General features: G+C 41.1%; 1 protein-coding gene and 1 long non-coding RNA gene across 3 annotated transcripts in view; one reads left to right on the forward strand and one right to left on the reverse strand.

Moving 5' to 3' along the window:
• The window catches only part of Ptprg (protein tyrosine phosphatase receptor type G), a 707,594-nt gene that overhangs the window by 663,014 nt on the left and 18,853 nt on the right, over positions 1 to 25,727 (forward strand). Inside the window, 8 exon segments of the mRNA XM_047532314.1 lie at positions 5,554 to 5,645; positions 13,102 to 13,198; positions 17,568 to 17,650; positions 17,834 to 17,968; positions 19,042 to 19,176; positions 21,038 to 21,210; positions 22,879 to 23,014; positions 23,586 to 23,732. Of these exon segments, the coding sequence (XP_047388270.1) occupies positions 5,554 to 5,645; positions 13,102 to 13,198; positions 17,568 to 17,650; positions 17,834 to 17,968; positions 19,042 to 19,176; positions 21,038 to 21,210; positions 22,879 to 23,014; positions 23,586 to 23,732 (998 nt within the window).
• Positions 622 to 24,159, reverse strand: LOC124969388 (uncharacterized). Of its 2 annotated transcripts, none has more exons than XR_007105961.1 (5): positions 23,579 to 24,159; positions 20,976 to 21,350; positions 20,423 to 20,563; positions 20,128 to 20,185; positions 622 to 990 (listed from the first exon to the last, which is right to left on the reverse strand). It is a non-coding gene; the product is annotated as an uncharacterized LOC124969388 (long non-coding RNA). The 2 variants fall into 2 exon arrangements; XR_007105962.1 differs by lacking the exon at positions 23,579 to 24,159 and adding an exon at positions 22,815 to 23,517.

The following is a 25,727-nucleotide window of genomic DNA, read 5'->3' on the forward strand; positions in this document are numbered from 1 at the left end:
GGCATCACAAAGTGATCAGGCTACCAGTGTGAATTTTCCAGGTGACTGAAGTTAAAGCATGTCATTTCAGCCTTTCTTCCTATCCCCACTGGGAAGTGGCTTTGAAGTGTAATGTAGGAAGGTAAGGTAATATGGAAGAACCCAGGCTCTGCAGTGGGCCTGGACCTATTGGTAGACAGTGGCAGTGGGCCTTGGGCAGGCTCCCATGAGTCACAGTTTCCTCATCTGTGGAGTGACAGCCTGGAGGTCATAGGATTTAACCGTTAATGCAAGTAGCACCTGGTAAGGAGTCACAACTGTTAAATAGTCACTAAATACCAAGCACTCTTACAAGTACTTGTTTACTTTGCACAGTGCCGTAGGAACTGGGTGTGGTTGTTATTCCCATTTCACAGCTGAGGGAAGGGAATCCCTGAGAGGCGTTAACACCAGGTATTGGCCCTGGCCTTTCTACTCGCACCATTGCCTCTGGGCGCCTGATCCTAGGAGGAATTCCATCAGTGGGGCTGAGACACAGTTCTGTGAGGTCCTGGCTAATGGCCCTTCTTCTGGGAAATGGACTGAGGCTGGGCCCTGCGCAGCCCCTCCCAATGGTGTACATGCAGGGACAGCCTTGGCTGCTTATTTTTCCTTTCTAATATCAAACCAAAGATTGCAGAAAACAAAGTTTTCCCTTTATTCCTCCTATTCTCCTAAAGATGAAGAGAAAGCAAATTCAGCACGGAGGAGTACATTAGCAGCATGAAGTGCTGACCTGCCTCTTATAGTTCCGAAGATGCAAGCATGGGGAAAAGCCACCCAGATGACAGGAACGGCTCTTCCTTCTGTTCCTTAGCTTAGCGCTTCATGTTGTACGGTGCTGTGTGTGAGGTCAACACTCTCTCGACTCTGGTGCCTTCTTTCCCACAGAAGTTGCTGTCTTCGGCTCACCCCTAAGGCTCTGCTTTTGGTATTCTTCTGGTTTGGATATAAGGCGTCCCCCAAAAGCTCCTGTGACAATGCAGGAATGTTCAGAAGTGAAATGATTGAACTGTGAGAGCTGTAACCCAAACAGTCCATGGTAGTTTGAAAGGACTGGGTGGTAACCGTAGGCAGGTGGGGCATGGCTGGAGGAGGCTGGTGGCTGGGGGCCCTAGAAAGCGTCAGCTTCCCTGTAGCCACTCCCCCTTCTCTGCTTTCTGGCGGCCATGAATTGAGCAGTGCTCCTCTACCATGCCCTTCCGCCATGATGATCTGCCTCACCTTGGGCCCAGAGCCATGGAGTTAGCCACCCATGGACTAAATCACTGCAACAGTGAGCCAAAAACACCACTTTTTCCTCCTATAAGAAGTTGTTCTCAAGTATTTCATTCACAGTGATGAAAAGCTAACTAACACAGGTGTCTACAAACCAGAGATCATACAGGAATTTTTGTTGCGGATTGACTCAAATAAAAATCCTCTTATTTACATATAGCTCAGCTTTCTAACCACCGAAAGCTGAAATCTTGGAACTAAGTCTAAGTAATTCTGTTTAATAACAGTAAGCTCATTCCTCAGATATCAGTTGTCATTTGATTATTTCAAACATTTTATAATGGGATGATGTAGCGATAACAAGCAGTTTGCTTTTCCTTAACCCTTAGGTATCTGAAACTTCTATAAATAAAAATTTCGGCACAAAATTATAAAGTAATATTTGAAAATCAGCATACTACAGAGATACAGCCACATCAATGTTCATTGCTGCTCAATTCACCATAGCCAGATTGTGGAACCAACCTAGATGCCCTTCAGTTGATGAATGGATAAAGAAACTGTGGCATATTTATACAATGGAATATTACTCCGCAATGAAGAATGATAAAATTATGGCATTTGTAGGCAAATGGTCGAAATTGGAGAATATCATGCTAAGTGAGATAAGCCAATCTCAAAAAACTAAAGGACGAATGATCTCGCTGATAAGCGGATGAGGACATATAATGGGGGGTGGGAGGGGCTAGCATTAGGTTTAGGGTTAGGTTTAGAGTTAGGCTAAGGAGAGCGGTAAGAATGAAGGAAAGAAGGACTGTGTAGAGGGAAAAGAGGGGTGGGAGGGGTGGGGGGAGGGGAAAAATAAAATAAACATCATTACCCTATGTAAACGTAAAAAAATAAATAAATAAAATGTTATCTAGTAAAATTAAAAAAAAATAAACTGACTTTAAAGTGAAAAAAAAAAATAAAGTAATATTTGAGCAGATTAACAAAGATATCCTATTCAGTGTCTTGGTCTTCCTTGAAACTGTGGTACTTTGAGACAAAGACCTGCAGTATATCACAGTGCATAGGCCTGCAGGCTGAGTTTGGTAGCCCTGCCATCGTCACTTCAGACAGGTTGCCTCAAGTTCTCTTACTTTATAAGGATACCTGTGTTCCCTTCACCTGGTTCTTGAACACTTGAATGTATGAAAAGACGTTCCACAGTCTCCGGGAACCAGTGAGGGCTGAAGATGGGGGCCCTCTTCTCATTCCAGCTCCTTCTTTACACTGTGCTTTGTTGTACCACACCCAGCTCCTGGCAAGTCTGTAGTTACTGAAAGCGAGTTTGCTTTGATTCCAGCCCCTGTTTTCTGTATGCTTCTCCCCCGACCACAGCAGTGACATTTATTCTCCAGGTCATACCCATCCTCCTCCTGGCCCTGAGCGTTTGCCATGTCATCACACGCTCGCTGCGTGTACCCCAGCTTCTTGTGTTCATCTCTGCTCCAACACATACCCCGCCCCAAGAAAAGCCCACCTCCCTACTATCAGGCCGAGTTCTCAGCACTCAGTCAATGCTGTGTCCACTGGTTTCCCATCCTCTGTGGCCCAGACCACAGCCATTTTCTGTCTTAGTTGGAGCAGTCTTTCCTTTGGGTCTACAGCTTCCTTTTTCTGCTATATTTCAGCCTTCAGTTATTTCGAACCTATTTTTTCACTGCACAGTGGGTTTGAAAATTGTGCCCGTCTCTTTCAATAGTAACACCTGGGCACTAGTTAGCACTGCTGCTATTTCCCACAACTTTGAATGAAACTCAGACATTTGTCTATAAAGAACACTGTCTGCATGGACATTTTATAACACCACCCAGGATCCTTCCAGATAAGAACTGCATAGATCAGGCCCATGATGCTGTCCTGAATTGCTGACCCGTTTGCTAGTCATATTAACTTGATAATCTTTTGACTCACAAACTTAATAGAAAAACTGTGAGAGGGAAAACAATTAGCACTTGGAATTGGTCTTAGTCTTATATTCATCATAATACGGAGGAAAAAATTATAACCTCTCAGATACTTGAACGAGAGCAATGATACAGTATCTGGTAGCCAAGGGTGGTCAGTACAAAAGCATCTGTATGTGCATCTGCCTGTCTAGTAGTTACATGACGTTACTGGCAGTGCCTGGAAACCCCGAGGGTGTGGCTAGACTTCCTTGGATAAAGATGCAAATTGGAGAGAATAGTGAGTCATATATTTCCATGATTATCATAGTGAGCTCTGCTGGATTTTTGCTGCATCTAGCCACAGGGAGTAGTGGGCAGATCATTTCTGGGCATGTGTGACATGAGCCTGGATATTACTGGTGAGCACTTTACAGGAAAAAAAAAAATGATAATAAAACGGTTAACCAGAAAGTCTTTCTGTCATATCTGAAGTGGGCTGTGACCTTTCAAACACCATGGTTTTTACCTTAGAATCCTATAATCTTTAAAATATTTTATGGGGAAAAATGGACATTTTCATGTTTTGAATTACAGCCCATGTCCTTAATCATGGCTTATAGCTTTATTGGGAATCCAAAATTCCAAAGTAACATTATGAAATAAATATTGCCCTCTCCCTGTCACTATTAACTGTATCCATTGTATCTCATTTCTAAATAAATAGGAGAGAATCGATGTAGTGTGTAAACTAGGGTGTTTGTGGGGTGGGCTGTGTCTTCAGCCATTTTGCCTCCTGTCCAAAGATGAATTAGTCCTTGTGGGAATCTTTGAGAGACTCCCTAACTCTATGCATGTTAACCCTTTCCTCAACGCGAGAGTCTGTCATTGCCACTTGATCATTACCGTGGAATTTGCTTACTTCTAAACATTCTAAGTCAAATGATCAGATAAATTTGGAACTTTTTTCCTTGAACTGTGCATTCTCTAAATATTCTGGGGAAACATTTTGGCTCTGCTTAGTCTGTTAATGCTGGTTACATCATGGGAGCTATAGAATTCTTGGGCGTACAAAATGATTGCATATTCATGAACATCTTCAATCCTGAAATATTTGTAAATAACTTGGCAATTTTTTTTCATAAGGTTGCCTATTAAAATGATCAGGACTTTAATTGTTCACACAGAGAGAAGTTGTGCTTACAGAGGAGTGCCTCTTTGATAAGTAATGTTTCTAGGCTAAGCAACTTGGACTATGGACATATAAATCACCTTTCTTAAACAAAGTGTAAGAGATGCTATTTTCCGCCTAAGGATGATTCAAGTTTGAAAATGTCAATAGATGCAAAAAGCCACCCTAGAGCTTTGCTCTCTCAAAAGAAAGTAGAGAAGGAATGACATAGTCAATGTTAACTGTCACCAGATGAAGAGAAATCAGATTGTCAGGCCTGGATCTATAAAATTCTTGCCAAAGTAGGACTTCATTTACACATACAGATCTTCATACCCTTTGCTAAGAAAAGCATCTGTGGCAGTTTAGATGTTTGTGCGTTTGCCAAAGATCTTTCACTCTGAATAAAGTAAATGTCATGTCTGTTGTTTATCTCAAATTCAGCGGAGTATTTTTAAAAGGAAATATTTGCGGGGGAGGGTCGAGGAAGAAGGGAGGAGGAGGCGGGGAGCTCCAGCAAGGTGGGTGTGGCTGTTGTGTAGTGGCACTTGAGGACCAGAGGGGTCTCTGTAAATAAGCCTAAGACACACTTGAGGCTCCTGAACTGAAAATGTCCTTTTGAAGTGACAACACTACAGCAAGCTGGAATGTGGAGTCTTCCTGAATCTATACCTAGTCTGTCAACACCCAAAAAATCCAGTTAATTTAGTCGGGCTGATTATTTGGCATCATGGAGACACAGCTGTCTTGAACTAAAATGGCATTGTACCCAGAGCCAGCCTGTACAAGGGCATCTATCTACGTACAAAGGATCACGTAGACGTAAAAGATTAGAAATAGAACTTAATTGCTCCAAGTTCAAGCTAGAACCCCATTGAGATTCAACTTAAAAAAAAAATCCTGGTGGTGGTAAAATTTCTTGGCAAACAGGTGCAGTTGGTAAATTAAGACTTGGTTAAGAGTATGATGTCATGTAACTTTGTAAAATGCTTTTAATATAAAAAGGAAATTCTTTTTTTTAAGTCCCATTTACTTGGTTTATTGGCACTAAAGGTCCTAATGTGAAATAGATTCCTAAGACCTTCCTTCAGGAGATCTATGTCAGATGGGGCAGTTATATTACTCTCTGCAAAAATCAAGTATTTGTCTTAAATGAGTATGGTTTGCTTCATGGAAGTATTCTGTGTGACTCTGTATTCCACTCTCTTCCCCCAGATGATATGGAAGCCATTCCTGTCAAACAGTTCATCAAACACATTGGTGAGCTCTATTCTAATAACCAGCACGGATTCTCTGAGGATTTTGAGGTATGTTTCAAAACTGGAAATTTCTAGAAACCTAACTCTTACTTCAGAGATCTTTGAAAACTTGAGTTTATTCTCAGCCCCACAAAACAACTGTGAAAATTGGAGATTTTTTTTTGTTTTATATATATGTGATTTTTTACAGGCATTCTTTTCCCAGAAAAATCAGGTGAAAGGGAATTGGTTGCACTGGTCCTGAACATGTGCTTCTGTGAAAGAACAGACTTTCCTACTCTGGTAGAAAAGAGGCAGATAGTGGGGGTTAATTTGGGGCTTCTTTCTTCATCTTTCTTCTAGCAGGGAACAACAGTCATAGAGCTAAGCGCCCCGATTCCCTGCCGTGCCTGCGCTGCACGTGGTGTAGTGGAGACAGCAGGTTGGCGTGAGGATCTGGGTGCTGGCTGCACTGGTAGTGAGCTTCACAGCCCGTGGGCCAATCACTTCATCTCTGATCCCCAGTTTCCTCATTGAAGAAAAAATTGCTGCTACTGTCGCCCACATCCTAAAGTTGTTAGGAAACATACACGATAAGCATCTTTGAAAGTGCTGGGTTAATTATTAAGAAGCAAGCAAATCGTCGATGGTGGCTGTTTGCACGATTATTAATCCTTGGAGACAAGACGTAGTTAACACAGGCTTCTGATTTTAAGAACTGGTGTATAGGAAACAAGGTAGAGTGTGGCACGCGCCATCCTGCCAACTCTGGGTTCTGTGCCAGTTCAGCAGTGACAGGGTGTCAATGAGGAGCTATTAAACAGACTGCCCTTTTCTTCACTGAGGCGCTTAACTAGGCACATCTCTGGCAGCAAGAGTTGTGCCGAGGGGGCCAAGTTTTCGTGGCAGCTCAGCTGTCTTCTAGCTTTGTGGGTAAGTCAGTTCCTTTCTCTTCCTCATTTCTATTTTAAAATGGAAGTGACGGTATTGACGCTGACCTGCCCACCTCTTTCCGCACAATTGGTTCTGGGACTCAAGTGAGGGAATGGGAGGTAAGCGCTTGGGGACTCTTCCGGGAGCCCCACAGCTGGGCGGAGTGATCGTCCTACAGGAACAATGAGAAAAAGGACAAACATCCCCTCTCTATGCAAATTTGGAATCCCCGAAGACTATCAGGAAGGCAATTATATTGACAACTCATTTTAAATTAAGTCTTTCTCTTAGTTTTCATGTCATTTCTTTGAGCAGAACAGGTAAAGGACTCTAGATTTATTCTGCAAAGTTGTATGTTTCATGGAACAAACAAAAGCATGTCAAGTATCTAATGCTCCTATTAGATGCCGACCCAAAAAGGTGCCTATTCAACTACAGAGAACATGGTTTAAGTCAAACATTTTGTATTCATGAGGACAGCAAATGTGTGTGGTGTTAAAGTGATTTAGTTCAATTGACTGTTGGCTGGATGACTGAGCAAGAATATTGAGGCATTTAACAATGTTGATGGTATTCAGGACAAACATTTATCCTCCAGAGAGCAGAACTTGATCAGGATGATCAAATGCAACTCCGGTTTCTCAATTATTTATGATTTGAGACCCCAGTGCTATTCATCACAGCTGGTTTTGACACCATTTAATTATTCAAAATAATCAGCTACACCTCTGTATACTTGATCTGACTTAAAATGGGCTTTGCTGCATCAAAATCATGACTGTTAACAAATCCTTGGCATCTGTACCCTATTTCTGTCCTTTAAAAAAAAAAAAAAATACAGTGGCTGAGCGCTTCAGTCCCCTCCCCTGAACTTTATAGTTTAAATACTATTTGCTGATATTTACAGGAGTGGAATGGGGAAGGTAGGCAGGGAGGACATATTGTTCTACTTTTACCATCTCAGTCTTTTCTGGCCTGAAATATTGAAAATCAAAGCTATTCCAAGTAGGAAGAATATTCTCTTTTCTGAAGAGAACAGTAAGGGGGGGAAGATAAGTACAAATCTTGCCTTCTAATTTAGCAAAAACTTGGAACCTTTTAAAACAAAAGCATTTATTCCTTTTTGGTAATAAGCTATCTTAAAAAAAAAAACCTAATGCTGTTTCAGGAACAATTGAGAACAGGCTATAGAAAGAAAGGCAGAAAAAGATTGTGGTGATAAAAGTAATAAAAATAAACCCTTTATTTTGGTGAGGGTAGTAATCTCACCCTCATATTTCTAGATCCACATAAGGAATAGTGATGGCCAGCATTCACTTAGCACTGGGTACCCATTATTCCACTCCTTCAGAGTTACCCTCTGAGGTGGGGCTTACTGTCCTAACTTTACAGATGAGGAAACTTTGCCCATGAGAAAACTAAGGCACTGGATGGCTGAGTTTTGGGAATGACAGCAGGAGGGCTTAAGACCAACACGATCCTGGCTTAAACCTACCTGGTTAATTCTGAGATCATCCAGACTCTTATTACAATAGCACTCTATGATGCGCTGAAGTGAGGAGGAGAACTAGCCAAGAGAGCCAGTGACACTGTGAAACTGGCCGTGCAGCTATGCCTTGGCAAAAAAACAAAAAGCAGGGAGCAAAAGTAAGGACCCCCCTCTTAATCTATGATCCTGGTGGTGTAGAGCCTGTGCAGCTAGCTCGGATTTTGATTTTTAAGGCAGGAAGAGTGGCCCACACTTGTAATCCCAGCAGCTCAGGAGGCTGAGGCAGGAGGATTCCAAGTTCCAGGCCAGCTTGGGCAACTTGGCAAGACCCTGGCTCCAAAAGGGCTGCGAATGTGGCTCAATGGTACAACACTTGCCTGGCCTGAGGCAAGGTCCCGAGTTTGGGCCCTAGTGCCATACAAACAAAGAATCTGACATTAACAAAAATCTCACCCAACATCTGAATAGAGGCCTAGAGTTATTCATAGTTCCAGTCAGAGAGAAAAGGGTCAATAGTTTCCCAGTAAGAGGAGATGAAACAACTCATCTAGTAGTTAACTGAGGATTCGCCAGAGACCACTCTCTGGACGTAAGGTACAGTGGTGGATTTAGCTCGGCGGTAGAGCGCTGTGCTGTGCATGAGCACCTGGGTTAATTGCAAAAGGGGAGAAAACAATAGAGACCTTGCGCTAAACAGCTAGGTGTGACTGGGACATGGGCAGACCAGAGGGGATACACAACTATAGAAGACACAGCAAAACAAGATTCAGTGCTAAAATGCAGGTATAGAGCTCTGAGGGAGTGAGAGGACAAAGGCACCCAGAAATTCCGATTGGACAATTCAGTGAAAGTTCTTTCTGCCCCATGTGGTTTTAAAATCTTGGAAGTAAAAAATGTTGGTGAATAGCTTTCATATTTTCAGAGCTCTGCTGTTTCAGCGAGAATACGAAAAACCACCCACTGGGAATATTGAGTCTGTCTAGAGGTGATGCTGAAAGCCAGCATTTTGTCCTTGTCAGATAAATTTTGGACACTGTGAAAAGCGGTGACATTGTACCTCTGAAAGATTTTGCAGTCAGTGACAATAACATCACGCCTTGTCTCAGGGTCATGTCCCTTTGCTCAGTGCCCACGTTCTCTTCACCTCACTGTCCTTCCTTTCCATGAAATGGCTTCCCAGGGTGGTGCTAAGAGATGAGCAGCCTCTTTCCTGGCCCCCACGATCACAATGCACAACATCTCCAAAAATGCAGCACCAGCACACTGTGCCAAAGCTCTGTGGACCAACAAAATTAACAGGCAAGGTTTGGAAGAATCAGAAGTTTAAAGACTGGGTATAGAGATGAAGCCAGAGATCCCAAGCTGCTTGACAGGATCCTCTGGGGGACAGCCCGTTACATTAACCAGCTGAGCTAAATCTGGGCTGGTTGATCTTAAATCAAGAGAACAAAGCTGGGTCCACCTGAGCCCCATGCTCTGAGGGAGTAGTGGCCACAGTCACTTTGTGTCACGAAAGGACACTTCCAGGGTTGCTGATGACATGTGACAGAGGTGTAATGCTGCCTGAAGATGCTGCCTGCAAGAGGGCAGAGACTGACCCTGTAGCACTTCTGTGACAGAATGTCAGTTTGGACTTGGATATCAAAAACATTTTAGACCCTTTTTATGAAGAGAAAGCATAGCTGTTCAGGTGGAAGCACTTATCAAGAGTGAGAAGAAAGTGGGCTAGCTAAATTTCACAAACTGTACATGGAAAAAAATTAGCCTGTGTCCCAGGCCAGCTGCAGGGTGACAGGTGCTGCCTTGTACTCTCCAGAGATGGAGGGAAAGGCAGTCATTTTAGGTGAAGATGCGGATCCGGTTAGGGGAAGAGAACAGGTGCTTTTAGCAAGGTACATGGCAGTGAAGCCAGGAGCAGGGACCTTTGTCTTCCAGAGGGCATGGAGTTAAAACCCACAGGAAAGGCAGCTTGTGGAAGATAGGCTGGGCCCTTGAAACACATCTGTCCAGAGGTTTCTGAGCAGATCAACACAATAATGGAAGTCAGTCAGTCTGGCAGCACTTCGTGGCCTGAGTGGAAGAGGGTAAAGGTGGAAGATGCAGCGTACTGGCACCTGATGAGCAGCCCCTGTCCCATGGCTGTGGGCCTGAGTGGCACACGTGCTCACTCTAACACTGGGCCATCGGCTTGTTTTGCTGAAAGATTTCTACATGTATTTTTTTTTTTTCAGTTTTATATTATTATCTTTAATGGAAGCACAGAAGGCAAAACAGTAGGTCTTGAAGTATGCGCTAGCTAGCCTCTCCTGTCCACGACTCCAGGCGAGACGTAATCTGGCCTCTCATTTCCTAAGAATTCGTGGTATATCAAATGTTACTATTTTTGTTGTATTTTAGACTTCCTGTATTCCACTGGCCCTGTCCTCTGGTTGTATGCCTGTTAAAATTAAGACTTCTACCTTTCTTAAATAGAGAAAATACAAGTGTAAAATATCAGTGCTGAATAGATTACTATATACACTCCATTGGCCAGTGTCATTTTAAAGGGTTTTAACACCTATTATAATCACATAAACTCTGAAATGCCAGTTTTGATGGAGAAAAGCCACTCCAGGATCAGATGACATTATCAGCATCTAAATGAGCCAGGCAGTCCTGGAAGCAATTACAAATGACATTATTACCCACAAGATAAAATCAGAAGGCCTTCTGCAAACCCCATGAATTCTAATAAAATCAGATTTAACATTATTTATGACTATGCTTTGTTTTCTGTCATTCACATAATTGGAAAAAGTGAAATAGAGGCAACGGATCAGATCGAGGGTTTTAGATAACAAAAGAGTTTGGCCATATTGAATGACTGTTTTAAACCGTGCAGCCAGCTGCTCCCAGGCTGGTCCTGGTCAACTGCATTACGTTATAATAAAGGCCCAGCCTCCATCTGTAACTAGGGCTGTCGATCCACACAACAGGGGAAGAAGAAAAATCAATAACCAAACAATCTGAGACTAAAGGACTAAAGGCAAAAAATCTCTCAGAACAAAATATCTAAACAGGTCAGCCCTGAAGAGGTACAAGCCAGAGGTATGACTTCCCAAACTAAGGATGTCGGTCAGTTTCTGGGATTTGTAGATAGAGGAATTATATCATCAGAATACAAATCCATTTGCAAATGCTTGCTGCTTTGAAACAGTTCAAAAGAGTATTTACAGTAGTTCCAAAGGGAGGTCCCACTATTCCAAGTACAGTTAACATTGCTTGTGTTCTTGTAGGTGTTAACTGATCCAGACTGATGACTTTTTGCCCACACTTTAAAAAGAAATGGGCCAAAGGCAGCTTTTAGGCCCTTTAAACTAGTGTTTGCAAAACCATCAGTTATAAACTATTTCAGAATAGGAAATAACAGTTTATCATATTTAGTAAGGGTAAGAAGCAGGTAAACATGTCATAAAACACTTTCCCCATAGAGGTGGGTTGAATTAATGTCTGTGGGATTTTTTCTTTTTTAATGGGCAGCTGGGAAATTCCACAGATATGAAAAATTCAGCATACGGTTTCCAAGAATCAGAGTCCACAAATATGGTTTTTTGAACAGACAGTAACCCTTTGTTATTACACTTGAAATTCTTTGATTACAGTGACTTTCTTCTTGGAGGGAGAAGGGGGACTCCTCTTTGGGAAGTACTTGGAGGCTATAAAACACAACCAGTTCCTTGTTTTCATCATGCTTAATGTAAATGCTGTGGAAAACATCCGTAATTGCTATGCAACTCCTTTGTGAAAAAAAGTCTACACACTCCTAAACTCTGTTACATCTGCTATGTGTAAAACATTTCTCCTGATAATATTGTGTTATTTTACTCCTGCTTTTTGGAGCAGCTGTGCAGTGCTAATGACTTCCCTTATTAGTTCACTCCAGTCCTTTCCTGGGTTTGAAGCATACAGTGTAGAAAAATTTGGCTTCTCAGCAACCTTGTGTTTGGCTAATGGATGATGTTTATATCCAGGGCCAAGATGGTGGTAGAAATGTTTCTGCCACTGCTGTTTTTCTAAAGAAAGTTCACTTAGATAAAGTGAAGTGTTCACAAATAATTTGTCAGGGCTGCACATATCTGAGCCAGACATGACAAGTAGACTGTAGATTAGTGTCATTACAGGACTGAGTCTTTATAGTCAATTTGCAGTCTCATAAAATGAGGCCATAAGGCCTCTGAACATATTGCAAATCATGGTGGAAATTTGCTTCTTGGGAATTCCCGTTATTTTCCAAGACTCAGGTAAATTATTGTCTCCTGGTTTAAGCCTTCCTCTGTTCCTGTCTTTGCCTCCATCATCCTTTTTTCAGGCCTCTTTTTGGTTGATCACATTTGGTAACTACAGAATCTTTTTTCTTGTAGACTATAATCATAACCATAAAAGAATTTTTTAAATGCCTAGGTCAAAATCTGGAATAAGTAGATGGATGAATTCAGAAGTGAAATTATACTCTGATATTCTTCATATGCTTGATATGATTATGGCTATGATTACATCAGAAGGTGGGACTGGGGAGGTCCTGGCAACCGTGGGTGCTAGGGAGTGAGACACGTCTGTGGGGTGTGTGCAGTCATTGCTTAACAAGGACGAGTTCTGAGAACTGTCTGACTGCGCAGTTTCATTCTTGTATGAACACCACACACAAACCTGGATGGTCACCTAGTGTTGCCTCTTGATGCAAACCAGGCAGGCGGCACTGCTACGGCCATTAGAATGGCACACCGCTTGACACTACACCTGTCTTAGGCGTATGTGCTAAAATAAGGATGAAAAGACAGTGCAGTGAACACAGACCAGCCACAGTCGTTTATCATCACGTGCTATGCATAATATCTGCTGTCCTTCATGTGACTGGTGTGGCACCAGGTTTCTATCAGTGTAGCCACAAGCACGTGAGCCATATGCTGCTCTGGTGTGAGCACAGCTTCAACTCTCTAGACGATAGGAATTATTCAGCTGTAGTAGGCATCACTATGCATGCAACCATGTTGCTTTGCAGAGCTTGACTTTAATTCCTTTTTTCTAAAGGCTGTTTAAAACCTTGCTGTTCATTCTCTTCACTAGGAAGTCCAGCGCTGCACGGCTGATATGAACATCACTGCAGAACATTCCAATCATCCGGATAACAAGCACAAAAACAGATACATCAACATTTTAGCATGTGAGTAACAGACTAAACCATCCTCAACTGTGAAGAGATTACATCTTCATGCCGAGTTTAAGCTGAAAGCCAAGCTATCAAAAATGGGGTGCCAAGAAAGAACATTTGTGAGCTAACCTCTCCTTAGATGCCACCTTCAATAGTATATGGGAAGTGCGGACATGTTCTGCCCCCTTAGCCTCTGGTTAGGCTGTCAAAGCTTGGATGTCACTTGACTATCTTGACCTTGATTTTAACCAACTCTTTTTAATACAAATAAAAATTGGTGGAATTGAATCAACCTGAATTTCTAAGCAGTCTTCTAAGGCTTTGTAATTGGCCTTTCCTTAAAGGATTAGCCTCCAGTGCCTTCAGCCCATAAGTTTAGGCCTATTTTCAGGGTCAAGGGCATGCTGGAGGGTTGGGACTCAAACAAATAGGCATTCTTCATATAGAGCCTCAAGGAAAACCCTCAGAGTTTAAGGTACTTCTGTGCAAGGCCCCTTTTATAGACATGTAGGGCTTGGGTCATTAGCAAATAAAACGGATTGTAGTAATATGAAAATTTGGAACTTTTTGAGCACTATCGTGACCAAGTTTCAGATTAGGGATGCTCAGCCAGTAGGGTCAATGCAAACTATTACAGAAGGGGCGAGGGGGTGAGGATCTTAAATACATCTGGTCCCAAGTATTTCAGATAAGGGATACTCTAGATACAATAAGAACCACATTATATAGAATTTTATGTAAGTGAATTTAAATCGCACAACTTAAAATTTGAGCTATGAAGTTTTTGTAATAAAGCTTTTGGGAGATCTAATTCACATATCATAGAAAATTCACCCATTTCAGCTTACAATGTAGTGGGTTGTGGTATATTCCCAGAGTTGTGCAATCACCACAATGCAATTTTAGAGTATTTTTATCACTCCAAAAAGAAACCCCAGACCTGTTAGCTGACACTCTTACCCCCTAGCAATTTCTCGCCTATGTTCTCTGGGGCTCTCCATATTGTGGACATTGCATAAAGATTCTTCCAGGCTGGACTCACATCAGCACTCCGTTGCTTTTTATAGCTGAAAAATACTCCACTGCCTGGATATGTAGCATTTTGATTATTTATTCATTTTCCCCACTTTTGGGCTATAATAAATAATGCTGCTGTGAACACGCACACACATGGCTTTATGTAGACACGTATTTTCAGTTCTCCAGGGTGTATACATAAGAGAAGAACTGCTCAGTTATATGGCAACTCCATGTTTAACATTTTGAGGAACTGTTGAACTGTTAGCCAAAGCTGCTGCACCATTTTATGTTCCCACCAGTGAGAGATGAGGGTCCAGTGTCTACATCCTCACCAAAACTTTTTATTTTTTATATAACAAGCCTCAGGCATGAAGTGGTATCCCACTTTAGTTTTTTGGGTTTTTTTGTTTGTTTGTTTTTTGGTGGGTACTGGGGATTGAACCCAGGGGTACTTAACTTAACCATGTCCTAGCCCTTTTTTATATTTTATTTAGAGACAGGGTCTTGCTAAGTTGCTGAGGCTGGCTTTGAACTCACGATCCTCCTCCCTCAGCCTCGCGAGCTGCTGGGATTACAGGTGTGCCCACTGCACCTGAATCCATTGTAGTTTTGATTTACATTTTCCTTATGCTTAGCGATGCTGAACATCTTTACCTGTGTTTCTTGGCCATTTATATATCTTCCTTGGAGAAATATCTTTTCTGACCCTTTATCTGCTTTTTGAAAAACATGGATTACTTGTCCTTGTACTGTTAAGTTGTAAGACTTCTTTAAAAATATCCTGGATACAGGTCCACTTCTACTATATAAACTGCAAAATCTTTCTCCATCTCTGCATTCTTTTCAAGTTAATGGTGTCTTCTGAAGCACACTTTTTTTTTTTTTTTTACATTTTGGTGAAATTCACCTTACTTTTATTATTATTATTACTATTATTGTCCACGGGTTTTGGTGTCATATCTAAGAAAGCATTGCTTATTCTAGTATAACATCAAGATTTATTCCTGTGTTTTTGTCTACAAGTTTCGTGGTTTTGGCTTTTATATTTAGGTCTTTGAACCAATGTGAGTTAATTTTTATGTATGGTCTGAGGTTCTCTTCAATGAAAACATAGGAATAGAATTGCTAAGTTAGATGGTAACCATTCCTTCTTTCCATCTTCATTCTTTTCATGTCCCAGAACCATTTGAGAAGACTTCCCTTTCCCCATTGAAATGTCCTAACACTCTTATTGAAAATCAGCTGGTCATAAAGGAATGAGTTATTTCAGGACTCATAATCATAGTCTGTCAATCTTATGTCTATCCTTTTGCCAATACTGTTCTGCCTTCATTACTGACAGCTTTGTGACAGGTTTTGAAACTGGAAACTGTGAGCCCTGAAAGACAACTTATGAGTCCTCATTTTCAAGATTCTTTTGGTTATTCTGGGTCCCTTGTGTTTCCATATGGATTTTATGATCAACTTGTCTATCACTGCAGCAAACTAGGATTTTGATGGGGACTGACTGCATTGCATCTGTAGATTAATTTGGGTATCGCTGCCATCTTAACAAGATTGTCTTCCAATCCATGAACATGGTAGTCTTTCCACTCATTTAGGTCTTTTATTTCTTTCAGCAGTTGTAGTCTGACTCTACAAGTGTTGTATTTCTTTCGTTAAATTTATTCCCGAGTATTTTAGTTGTTTATGGTATTTTCAGGTTGTTCATTAACAGTTTACAGAAAGTTGACTTTTGTGTATTTATCATGTATCATACATCTTTGCTCAACTCACTCTAATAACTAATTTTCATGCATTTCTTTGGATTTTGATATAAAGATAGTTTTACTTCAAGGTCAAGTTTTTAAGTTACTTTTGAATAGGACTGTTTGGTTTCACTTATCTGAGAAAATAAGCAGGTAAAGAAGAATAAGGAATAAAGAGTCAAGACTTCTTTAGTCTGAACTGGTGGACTCGAGCAGTATTGCTTCACTAAGGCCCAGTGTTCAAGGCTCACTGTGCTGCGATGATGCAGCACCGTCAATTCCATGTGCTTCTCCTACCAGACAAGTCCAGCAGTGCTGTGCATGCGTCTGTGCCGAACATATGTCCACACACACCCTCCTTTCCACTTCAGCAGCCTCTGCCTCTAGTGACCTCTTCTGCTTTGCCTAAAAGTCGTGGGCACAGAAGAGGCAGAAAACTAAAGCAACTTGTGTGTGATGTGCCCAAGGACTGGGGTATTTCACTGGGGTTCTACTTCACTAATTCAAATTAGATGTTTTTATTTTGACAAGTCCAGACAGTTGGGTTTTTGTCACTTGGATTGTGGGCATATCACCTGTCACTTTTGTCTATCCCTATGTGAATGCCTTGCTATAGCAAGGTCATAGAAACAAGTGAAGTCAGATTATGATTGTGCCAGAAAAGTGACAAAGGAAAAGCCTTCTCTTTCAGAGATGTTATAACTTTCAGGGTACATGTGGATGTCACCATGCCACCTCTGATTTTAACCTTTTAACCAGTTGATTGATTACCTTTTAGTTAAATATGAACTTTACAGCTTGAAAGGTATGTTCCTGTTTGTCAGTCTAAGAAATAAGGGTTAGTGAGACACAGCAGCTTTTACACAGATGCTGTAGAACAAAATTTTCATTTGAGTTTTATGTCAACTGTACAGTTTCTCAGAATAACAAAAACAGTAGGCAGATTCACAGTTCCAAGAATGTAAAGAGCTTTCCAAAAAGTGCTTGGTATAATCTGAGGTCAGTTATTCCTAGCCTAGTCCCCAAGTTGACTTAATTTTGAACTAGCCTTTTTGTGATATTGACTTTTGCCCTTTCTGTTTCTCACTAGAGAAAATTGAGACTTCAGCTTCCCTTCACTTCTGCTGTCTTGAAACACCAAGCTTGCTGTTTTGGGCAACTAGACACATGATGTTCCTCCCCACCCCACACCATTTTGTTCCTAAACTAAGGACAGTGGATCTTAAAACCTGACCTCTGACTTAAGATTCTTCAAAGAAGAACTAACTGGTTCCTTTAGTTACTTAAGTTCTGTGGAGATGGCAGGGAGTGAAATCTGCTGAAAACAGTTGTTCTGAGTGTGACAGTCGCCTTTTTCTGTCTGTATAAATGGGAAGGAGATGGGTGCATGGGTATCGAAAGGCCTTTGAACTTGGTTTCAAAATAGAGGACAATTAAATTTTGGAAGCTGCCGTAGTTTCACATGAACTCTGTGTTTCGTTCTATTTAACAGTAGTTCTGCTGAAGTTTTCTCAGGACGTTCTGGGAGATGCCACATTACCTGATGCCTTGTCTTGTATTTAGAATGCTATTGCGTTTAATTACACATTGTTTTTGCCTTTTCCTCTCTACAGATGATCACAGTAGGGTGAAGTTAAGACCTTTACCAGGAAAAGATTCTAAGCACAGCGACTACATTAATGCAAACTATGTCGACGTAAGTCAGCAATGTTCTTATAAACTCATTTCTGAACACTGAAACCTGTAGCCTTCTGCACATGAGTACTGCACAGAGCTTTCACTAAAAACGCAGCCTGCAGGATGTGGAAGGGGCTTGAATTATTAACATGTCCTCTGTGACACTTCCTTCATCTCACTTTGTATTGTGTCATCTTTGAAGGGTTACAACAAAGCAAAAGCCTACATTGCCACCCAGGGACCTTTAAAGTCTACATTTGAAGATTTCTGGAGGATGATTTGGGAACAGAATACTGGAATCATCATCATGATTACAAACCTTGTGGAGAAAGGAAGAGTAAGAGCATCTTGGATTATCATCTTAATTCCCTGTCAAAGTATTTTATAGAGTACTTGCTGTAGGGTAGGAACTTGACCAGGTAGAGAGTTACAGAAAGGAAATGTGTTCACTTTGCTCTTATCCTGCTTGCGGGCTGGTGGGAAAGAGCGGGGGCACTCCACGTATGGATTAAATGTGCTGATACAGGTGTGTTAGGGGAATGCCGTGAAACGAAGGGATGCATCCTCCCGTGTGGAGGCCTTTTGAAGGAGTGATATTTGAGGAGGAGCCAAATGGCAGATGAGAGGAGGAAAGGACATTCCAAATACAGGCAAGAGAAGAGCAAAAGGCAGGGAAGTTGGGAACTGCGAGGGGTAGTGAAGAAACAAACTACCAGTGGGACCCATTTGTAGAGGAGTGGGAAGCAATGAAGGCTTAAATACCTGACCATCATTCAGACTTTTTGTTTAAAAAAATAAAATTGCTATAGACAATACAAAGGCTAGAATTAAAAGCTAAGCCTCCAGTTCATTGCTCAAAATCAACTAGTGTTTCACTTTGATAGTGGGATCCCCAATTTTGTCTTTGATGACCCAAGTAATAACAGAGTCCCACTTACAAAAGACCTCCCATAAATCCAGCCCGGCCTTCCAAATGACACTTAAATTCCCTTTATAAGAATACATCTTGCCCACGTTTCTTACAGGTTCAATGAATAGGTTTCTTTCTTAGGCCCTCTTTAAAGTTCATCATGTGTGGAGAGATGATCCTAAGTACTAGGCCCGTTTCTCAGTAGTTCTTTTCTATAGAACTACTAATAGCCTGAGAATCACACTGCCCGGAAATGCTGCTTTCAAGTTGTTTCAGTTTCTCTTTTTTTCTGTCAAATTCCACTGTCACAGCAATATTTGGTACTCTAGATAGATGGCTCAGTAAGGAAATGTAATCATCCTTGCCCACACTTAACAGACTCCATTCGCTTCTTCAGAGGTCTCATCCACCTTGGCACATTCAGCTCATGCATTTCTTCTTCAAGTAAGTGAGTGTTTTAAGGTGGGCATTTGAAATTCACAATATTTTCCTTCTTGCAGCGAAAATGTGATCAGTATTGGCCAACAGAGAATAGTGAGGAGTATGGGAACATTATTGTTACACTGAAGAGCACAAAAGTACACGCCTGCTACACTATTCGTCGTTTTTCAATCAGAAATACAAAAGTGAAAAAGGTATTGAGGGAATGGGTGGGCTCCCAGGACATCTCTTAAGTATTTTTAAATTTTTTTCCCACAATCCTCTGGACGCATCAGTGTATAGTGTGAGAGGTACTGGCAAAGCACTTAGTAGAATTTAATTGGCCCGACGGAGTTCTTTGATCTCTTCCTTCTTTCCAGGAAGTCATTCTCTTAGGTTTTGGTAATACTCAGCAAATACAGCAGCATCTGTTTGTTGATGTAGCTTTTTAATTCCAATTTCCTAAGTTTCCCAAAGAATGTGCCAAGGACTAGTACTCCTATGGATGCTTGTGAAAAAGCAAGTTCTGCTATTCAGGAAGAATGGGAGATGAAGGCTACCTCACGAGTATCCCATGTTAGACATTTACAGTGAATACAAGTGACTGGAGTATTGGAGCTCAGAAACCTGTAGAACCATTTCCCAGTGGACGCAGCCATAAAGTTCTTTTCTATAGAACTACTAATAGCCTGAGAATCACACTGCCCGGAAATGCTGCTTGTTTCAGTTTCTCTTTTTTTCTGTCAAATTCCACTGTCACAGCAATATTTGGTACTCTAGATAGATGGCTCAGTAAGGAAATGTAATCATCCTTGAGACTCTGATATGGCAATTGTTTGTAGCAATGGGACCTTTTTTGGCATCCTGGACATCTTTAGAATGTTATAAAATAGTAGCCTCCTTGTCCGAGAAGAATTTACATTTACTCAGACTTTATATACAATTTTGGGTGGCTCTGAAGCCCATCTGTGATCCAAGATTAACAGTCCTTTCTATGTCTAGTTATTTCCAAAAATGGCAGAAATACACGAAAACGGGCAGCTCTGTATCCGAGTTCTCTCTATCATAGAGCTGTGGCTGGTCCAAGCGAGCCAATAATCCGCATAAAATATACAAAGCACATTACTCACGGGGACCCTTCAGGTGTTTAAATAGGCCTACTTTACCTTCTCTTAGAAACGGCTCAAGTCAGAGATAGTGTAGGAATTTCAGGTGTTCTGTATCCTGATAAGAAAAAGCAGAAAAATGAAAGTTGACAAAAAAATTTTAAAAGCCATAATCAGCTTTGTAGCACAATCTTCAATCTTTAGTGTTGATCACTGACTCTGAATCGTTAAAAAAAAAAAAAAAAAAAAAATTAGATTTTTTGAGACTTTTCTTTCAAAATAATTAAAATTCAAAAAGGTATGTCCCTAAAAAGAAAACTACTCTGAATAAAGTGGCAGATGCAGGAGACCTTACCTCTGATTCTAGAGATGGAGAATCATTTGACACTTGGGATTTTCCCTTCACTTCCTGAGAAGGCACAGCACAACTCTGTCCTCCCTTTCCAGAAGGTCCCTCCTTGACAGTGGACGAAGAATGAGACTCGTGGCCCATGATCTAGATGGTCAGATGAAAGCTAAGTGAGGCAGCAATTTAGGAAACGGCGGCCTTGCAGAAAGTTGACCAGGCGCTCTGGATAGTTCTATGACTATGGATACTCCAGAAGACTGGTGTTAAATGTTTCTTCTTTTTAATAATTGTTTTTAGTTGTAGATGGACACAATACCTTTATTTTAATGTGGTGCTGAGGATCAAGCCCAGTGCCTCACATGTGCCAGGCAAGCACTGTACCACTAAGCCACAACCCCAGCCCCATTCTTGGGATAATCTTAATCTCAGAGAGGGGGAAGTTTTACAGCCAGCTAGAGTATGTCTCCATTGAATGAAAACATTGGCCACAAAGATGGAAATAACCTGGCTGAGCATCTGGGGGAATGGGAACAGAGGTCATGGGTCCTGACACCCTTACCTTGTTTGTTTCCAGAATGTTCACCTGCAGATTAAAGAGGTCTTCTTACACCTTTCTCACAGGGCCAGAAGGGAAATCCCAAGGGTCGTCAGAACGAGAGGACGGTGATCCAGTATCACTACACACAGTGGCCTGACATGGGAGTTCCCGAGTATGCCCTCCCAGTCCTGACCTTCGTGAGGAGATCCTCGGCAGCCCGGGTGCCAGACATGGGCCCCGTGCTGGTGCACTGCAGGTAGGGCCAGCATCCTTCTCTTCTTCCACCTGGGACTCAGCATGTGAGGGAGATTGAGCAGGGAGCTCGGGCCCTGTGAACTGGGACCATAGGAACTCTGCTATTGCTTTGCTTGACTTTGGCCGAATCTTCCTCTAAAACTGGGATGAATAAACCTGTTAGTCTTTTCAAGTAACCATATTTCCATCACATTAATAAACCATCTGCAATTCTGGAAAAAAAAAAATCTCAACTAGATGAATCTCTGGTTTTAATAAAATGATCTTATTAGTAAAAGCCCCTAACTGTTTATAGGGAAGTTTTAGGCTAATGCTAATTTTTAAAAATATCCTGAACTTATAAGAGCTTTCCACACTAGAGATTGGGGCTTTTCAGAAAGGTTCCTCTAAATAATATTTATAGTATATATGAAAAGATGTTTTTAAAATTTCTGGTTTAGACGTGCTGTATAAAATACTTTTAAAAAGCACTTGGGCACGATGGTGCACACCTGTAATCCAGCCACTCAGGAGGCTGAGCAAGGAGGATCACAAGTATGAGGCCAGCTTCAGCAACTCAGCAAGACCCCATCTCAAAAGGGCTGAAGGGCTGAAGAAATGGCTAAGTTGTCAAGTGCCCCTGGGTTAAATCCCCAGTAACCCCCCCAAAAAAGCATAAATTCTATTTTTCCCCTAAATTAAATTTTAGGTGGTTGCTTAAAAATGCTGTTATTGCATTTCATTTGCTAGTGCATTCTTGACCTTCTGGGTTTTATTTGGCTTCGGTATTCAAATGGATGTTACTTATTCTGTGATTGATGTTGCATAGCCAAATGGCATTTTCTAAACATTTCTTTTGGGCTTTTCTTATGAAATGCTCTCACAAAACAAGCCCTTTGCACAAGTTAGAACACATCTTCTGCTTAAAATCCCATGAGAACTCTACTTTTTCACTAATCCATTTAGGAATCACTAAAGTGGAGATCAGTATCAAACAGCCTAGGTTTTGTGCTAGACGGGAACCTTCTGGGGCATTCTGCCAAAACAAGCTTGTTATTCAGTACTGCAGAATTCAGATCTTCCTATTTGTTTAAATCACAATTAAGAAATGCAAATATAAGGAACCCAATTTTCTGGATGTACCATTTTCATTCTACAACTAGATTACTAAAGGAAAACATCCCTTATTTAAATAGGAACTTTCTGATACTGAGATCATTAGTTTCCTAGATGTGTGCAACAGAGGCAGACGTATAGAAAGGGGCTTAGTAAAAGATAATGAGTACTCAGACTTCCTGGGAGAGTTGGAGAACCAAGTGCAAGTTTAAAAGCAGCCTGCACCGTGCCTCAGCAGGCCAGCTCTGGGGTGCAGGCTGCTGCTGCCATGAGTCGCCCCTCAGTCCCTTGCAGTTTGAGTCTCATGTGTCTGCTTGAGCTGAGAGTGGGACTGAGCGCACACTGTTTGTCTCCCAGGTCCTCTGGGAAAGAGTCTGCCTGCTCCTCTTCAAGACTCGTTCATGGTGAGATATGTCCTAGTGAAGCTTTTAGGTGCCATTATGTGAATATCCTCTGTCATTTATACTAGGTTATCTAGACAAAAGGGTTATTTCTCAGTTCATTACATACTTGCATTGTGACCATGGATTGAAAAAATTACAAAGTCCTAGTTGAGCGCCTTCATTTTTCACAGTGCTGGCGTGGGCAGGACGGGCACCTACATTGTGATAGACAGCATGCTGCAGCAGATCAAAGATAAAAGCACAGTCAATGTCCTGGGATTCCTGAAGCATATCAGGACACAGCGCAACTACCTCGTCCAGACGGAGGTAAGGAGTTGCTGCCGCGCCCTCTTGAGATACCAAAAGTTGAGCCACGTTGAGACAGATTCATCCTCTTAGGGCTCAAGGGAATTTACAGGTTTGTATTAGAAGATACACTGAGCACAGTTCCACTCTTTGGATCACAGGTTTCTGTTGCAATGTGGATCTTAATATCATCTTGAGTGCTCAGTAACCACACAAGTGCACAGAATCATATACAGTTGCATCAAGAGCTCTATTAGAGGCTTTGGGAGTTAAACATGTTGTCTGGCCTGAAAACATGGTAATGATGGTTCTTGAGCCCTTCAGTGAGCACACGTCTCAGTTGCTGGCTATACTGAACCACCCATTCCAAGCATGGTGTGGAATAGAGAGATAAACAACACAATCTCTACATGAAAGTAAATCATAATGGATAAGGCAGTGAGTATGAGAACAAACTGCTGAGTGGCAAATGCCTGAAGGAGCTCACTAGCAAGTCCCTGACGGGACAGAGTTAACCTAAGGTAGACCTTGTGAAGGCCTGGCTACCCCCTCACATCCCTCACTGGTGATCACCCTATATTGTACCTTTCAGGAGCAGTACATTTTCATCCATGATGCCTTGCTGGAAGCCATTCTTGGAAAGGAGACTGAAGTAGCTTCAAATCAGCTGCATAGCTATGTCAACAGCATCCTCATACCCGGAGTAGGAGGCAAGACCCGACTGGAAAAACAATTCAAGGTAGCGCTCTGAATCAACTGCTTTAGCACAAAGCAAGGAAGCAGGAAAACGCCTTGAGTTTGGGATGGTGTCTTCTTTGCATTAACGTATAGATGGAAATGGATTACTAGTTATTTTCCTTTGCCTTCCAGTTACTTATTATGTATTGGTGGTATTTAAGTAGATAGTATAGTACCTTCTTTTCTTCTGAGCAGTTTACAACTTTGTCCAAACATCCTCCCTCTGGCCACAAGGTACATAAGACTTGAGTCTTTCCTTCTGGTCCAAAAGAGTATTCTCGATGTTTTTTTCTGAACTGTTCAATGACACCTTATTAAAATATGCCTTTTTAGAGAACTATACCAAAAGGATTTGGAAATGACAAGAGATGCTAAACAACACTATAGAAAAGTTACCTTTCCCTAAAATGGTTATTCTTTTTCTTTATAGGGACATGATGAAGTTTAAAAAAGGCAGTTAAAGTTTATATGGAATTGATAAAAGTGAAGGTGGAAGAGAGACTAAAAGGGCTATTAAAGTAATTAAGACCAGAAAAGCTCAAAGTAATTGTAACTTACAAATGCTGCCTGTCTTTCCAATTACTGAGTGTCTTCCTATTTATTACTCTCATCAGTCTTTTCAATTCTATTTTTTGCACAGTGTTCTATATGTAATTTCTCATTTTGTGTTAAGAAAATGAGTCTGTGCAGTTTTAGTTTTCATGGTAAGATTTTCCAGAGTCTGAAACCTTCATCTGACTTTTAGCCGAAGAAATGAGACTGCCAAGCAAATTATCCCAGGTGATATGAAAAGAAAATAGATTCTTTTCATTGAATTCAGTCCTCACAATAATTTTAAATTTCTGGCTCTTAATGTTCTAACTACTATAAAGTCATTTGAGGTAGTTAATTGTGAGGACACAATTTATCATTTTAAGTGTTTAAAATGAGTTCTTACAAAATGTTAAGTACAAACATTTCTTAAATTTTTGCCTTTTTCAGCAATACAGATTCAAATGAAGGGTTCAGAGTCTATGGAAAGTGTTACCATGAAAACGAAAAGTGCAGATTCATCTTTTTTTTTTTTTTTTTGCATCTTGACACAACATGAGAAATTACACATAGAACTATGTGCAAAACAATATAAATTCAAAAAATGCTCTCAAATCCAAAACTTCGAGTGCCACCATCAGACCACAAGTAGAACCATGAAGCTCGTTTAAAATTACCTTAGGCTGTGTATATATATAAAACAAATGTCAGTCCTAACGGTTTTAAATTTCTATCTCTTCTTTTAACATCCCTACTACTGTAACACCATTCAATTCCCATCTCTTAGATGCAGGACTTTACATGTAAACAAAATCCTAAAGAATCTGACACTGTTAGTTCCACCTATTTCAGATAAGAGAGACTCAACTTGGATTAGTTGGCACATCCCTTTAAAAAAACTCACCGAAGACACCAGTTCAATTGGAAACCAGATAATTGACTATTATAGGCACTAATCATTGTAGAATTCAAGAAGGAAAAATCAGAAACTCAAACATGAAAATTACTTCTAAGGTGCACGATGGAGTAATAAAGCACTTGAAACCTGTTCCCATACGCTCATTAAGGTAGCCAACAAAAAACAGATTGACTATTCTGTTTACCTAGCTTGGTTGAACCAAACTACTGAGCTGATTCTTTTTTTTTTTTTTGGTATGGGAAATTGAATCCAGAGCCACTTAACCATTGAACCACCTCCCAGCTCTTTTTATTTTGAGACAGGGTCTCACAAAGATTGCTAAGGCTGGCTGTGAACTTGCAATCCTCCTACCTCAGCTTCCCAAGCCACTGGGATTATAGGTGTGTGCCACCATACCTGGCTACTGGGCTGATTCTTAAAAATGGCCTTAAACAATGTCAGTTCCAGAGAAATGTACTCAGAACCTATGTTCTTCATCATCAAGAAACACAATTAGCTCCTCATAGCATTAAAGTCTTTTCCAGTGTAGACTCACTTGAGCTTATG

Source organism: Sciurus carolinensis, chromosome 17, assembly GCF_902686445.1.
Source record: "Sciurus carolinensis chromosome 17, mSciCar1.2, whole genome shotgun sequence".
Taxonomy (NCBI): Eukaryota; Metazoa; Chordata; class Mammalia; order Rodentia; family Sciuridae; genus Sciurus; species Sciurus carolinensis.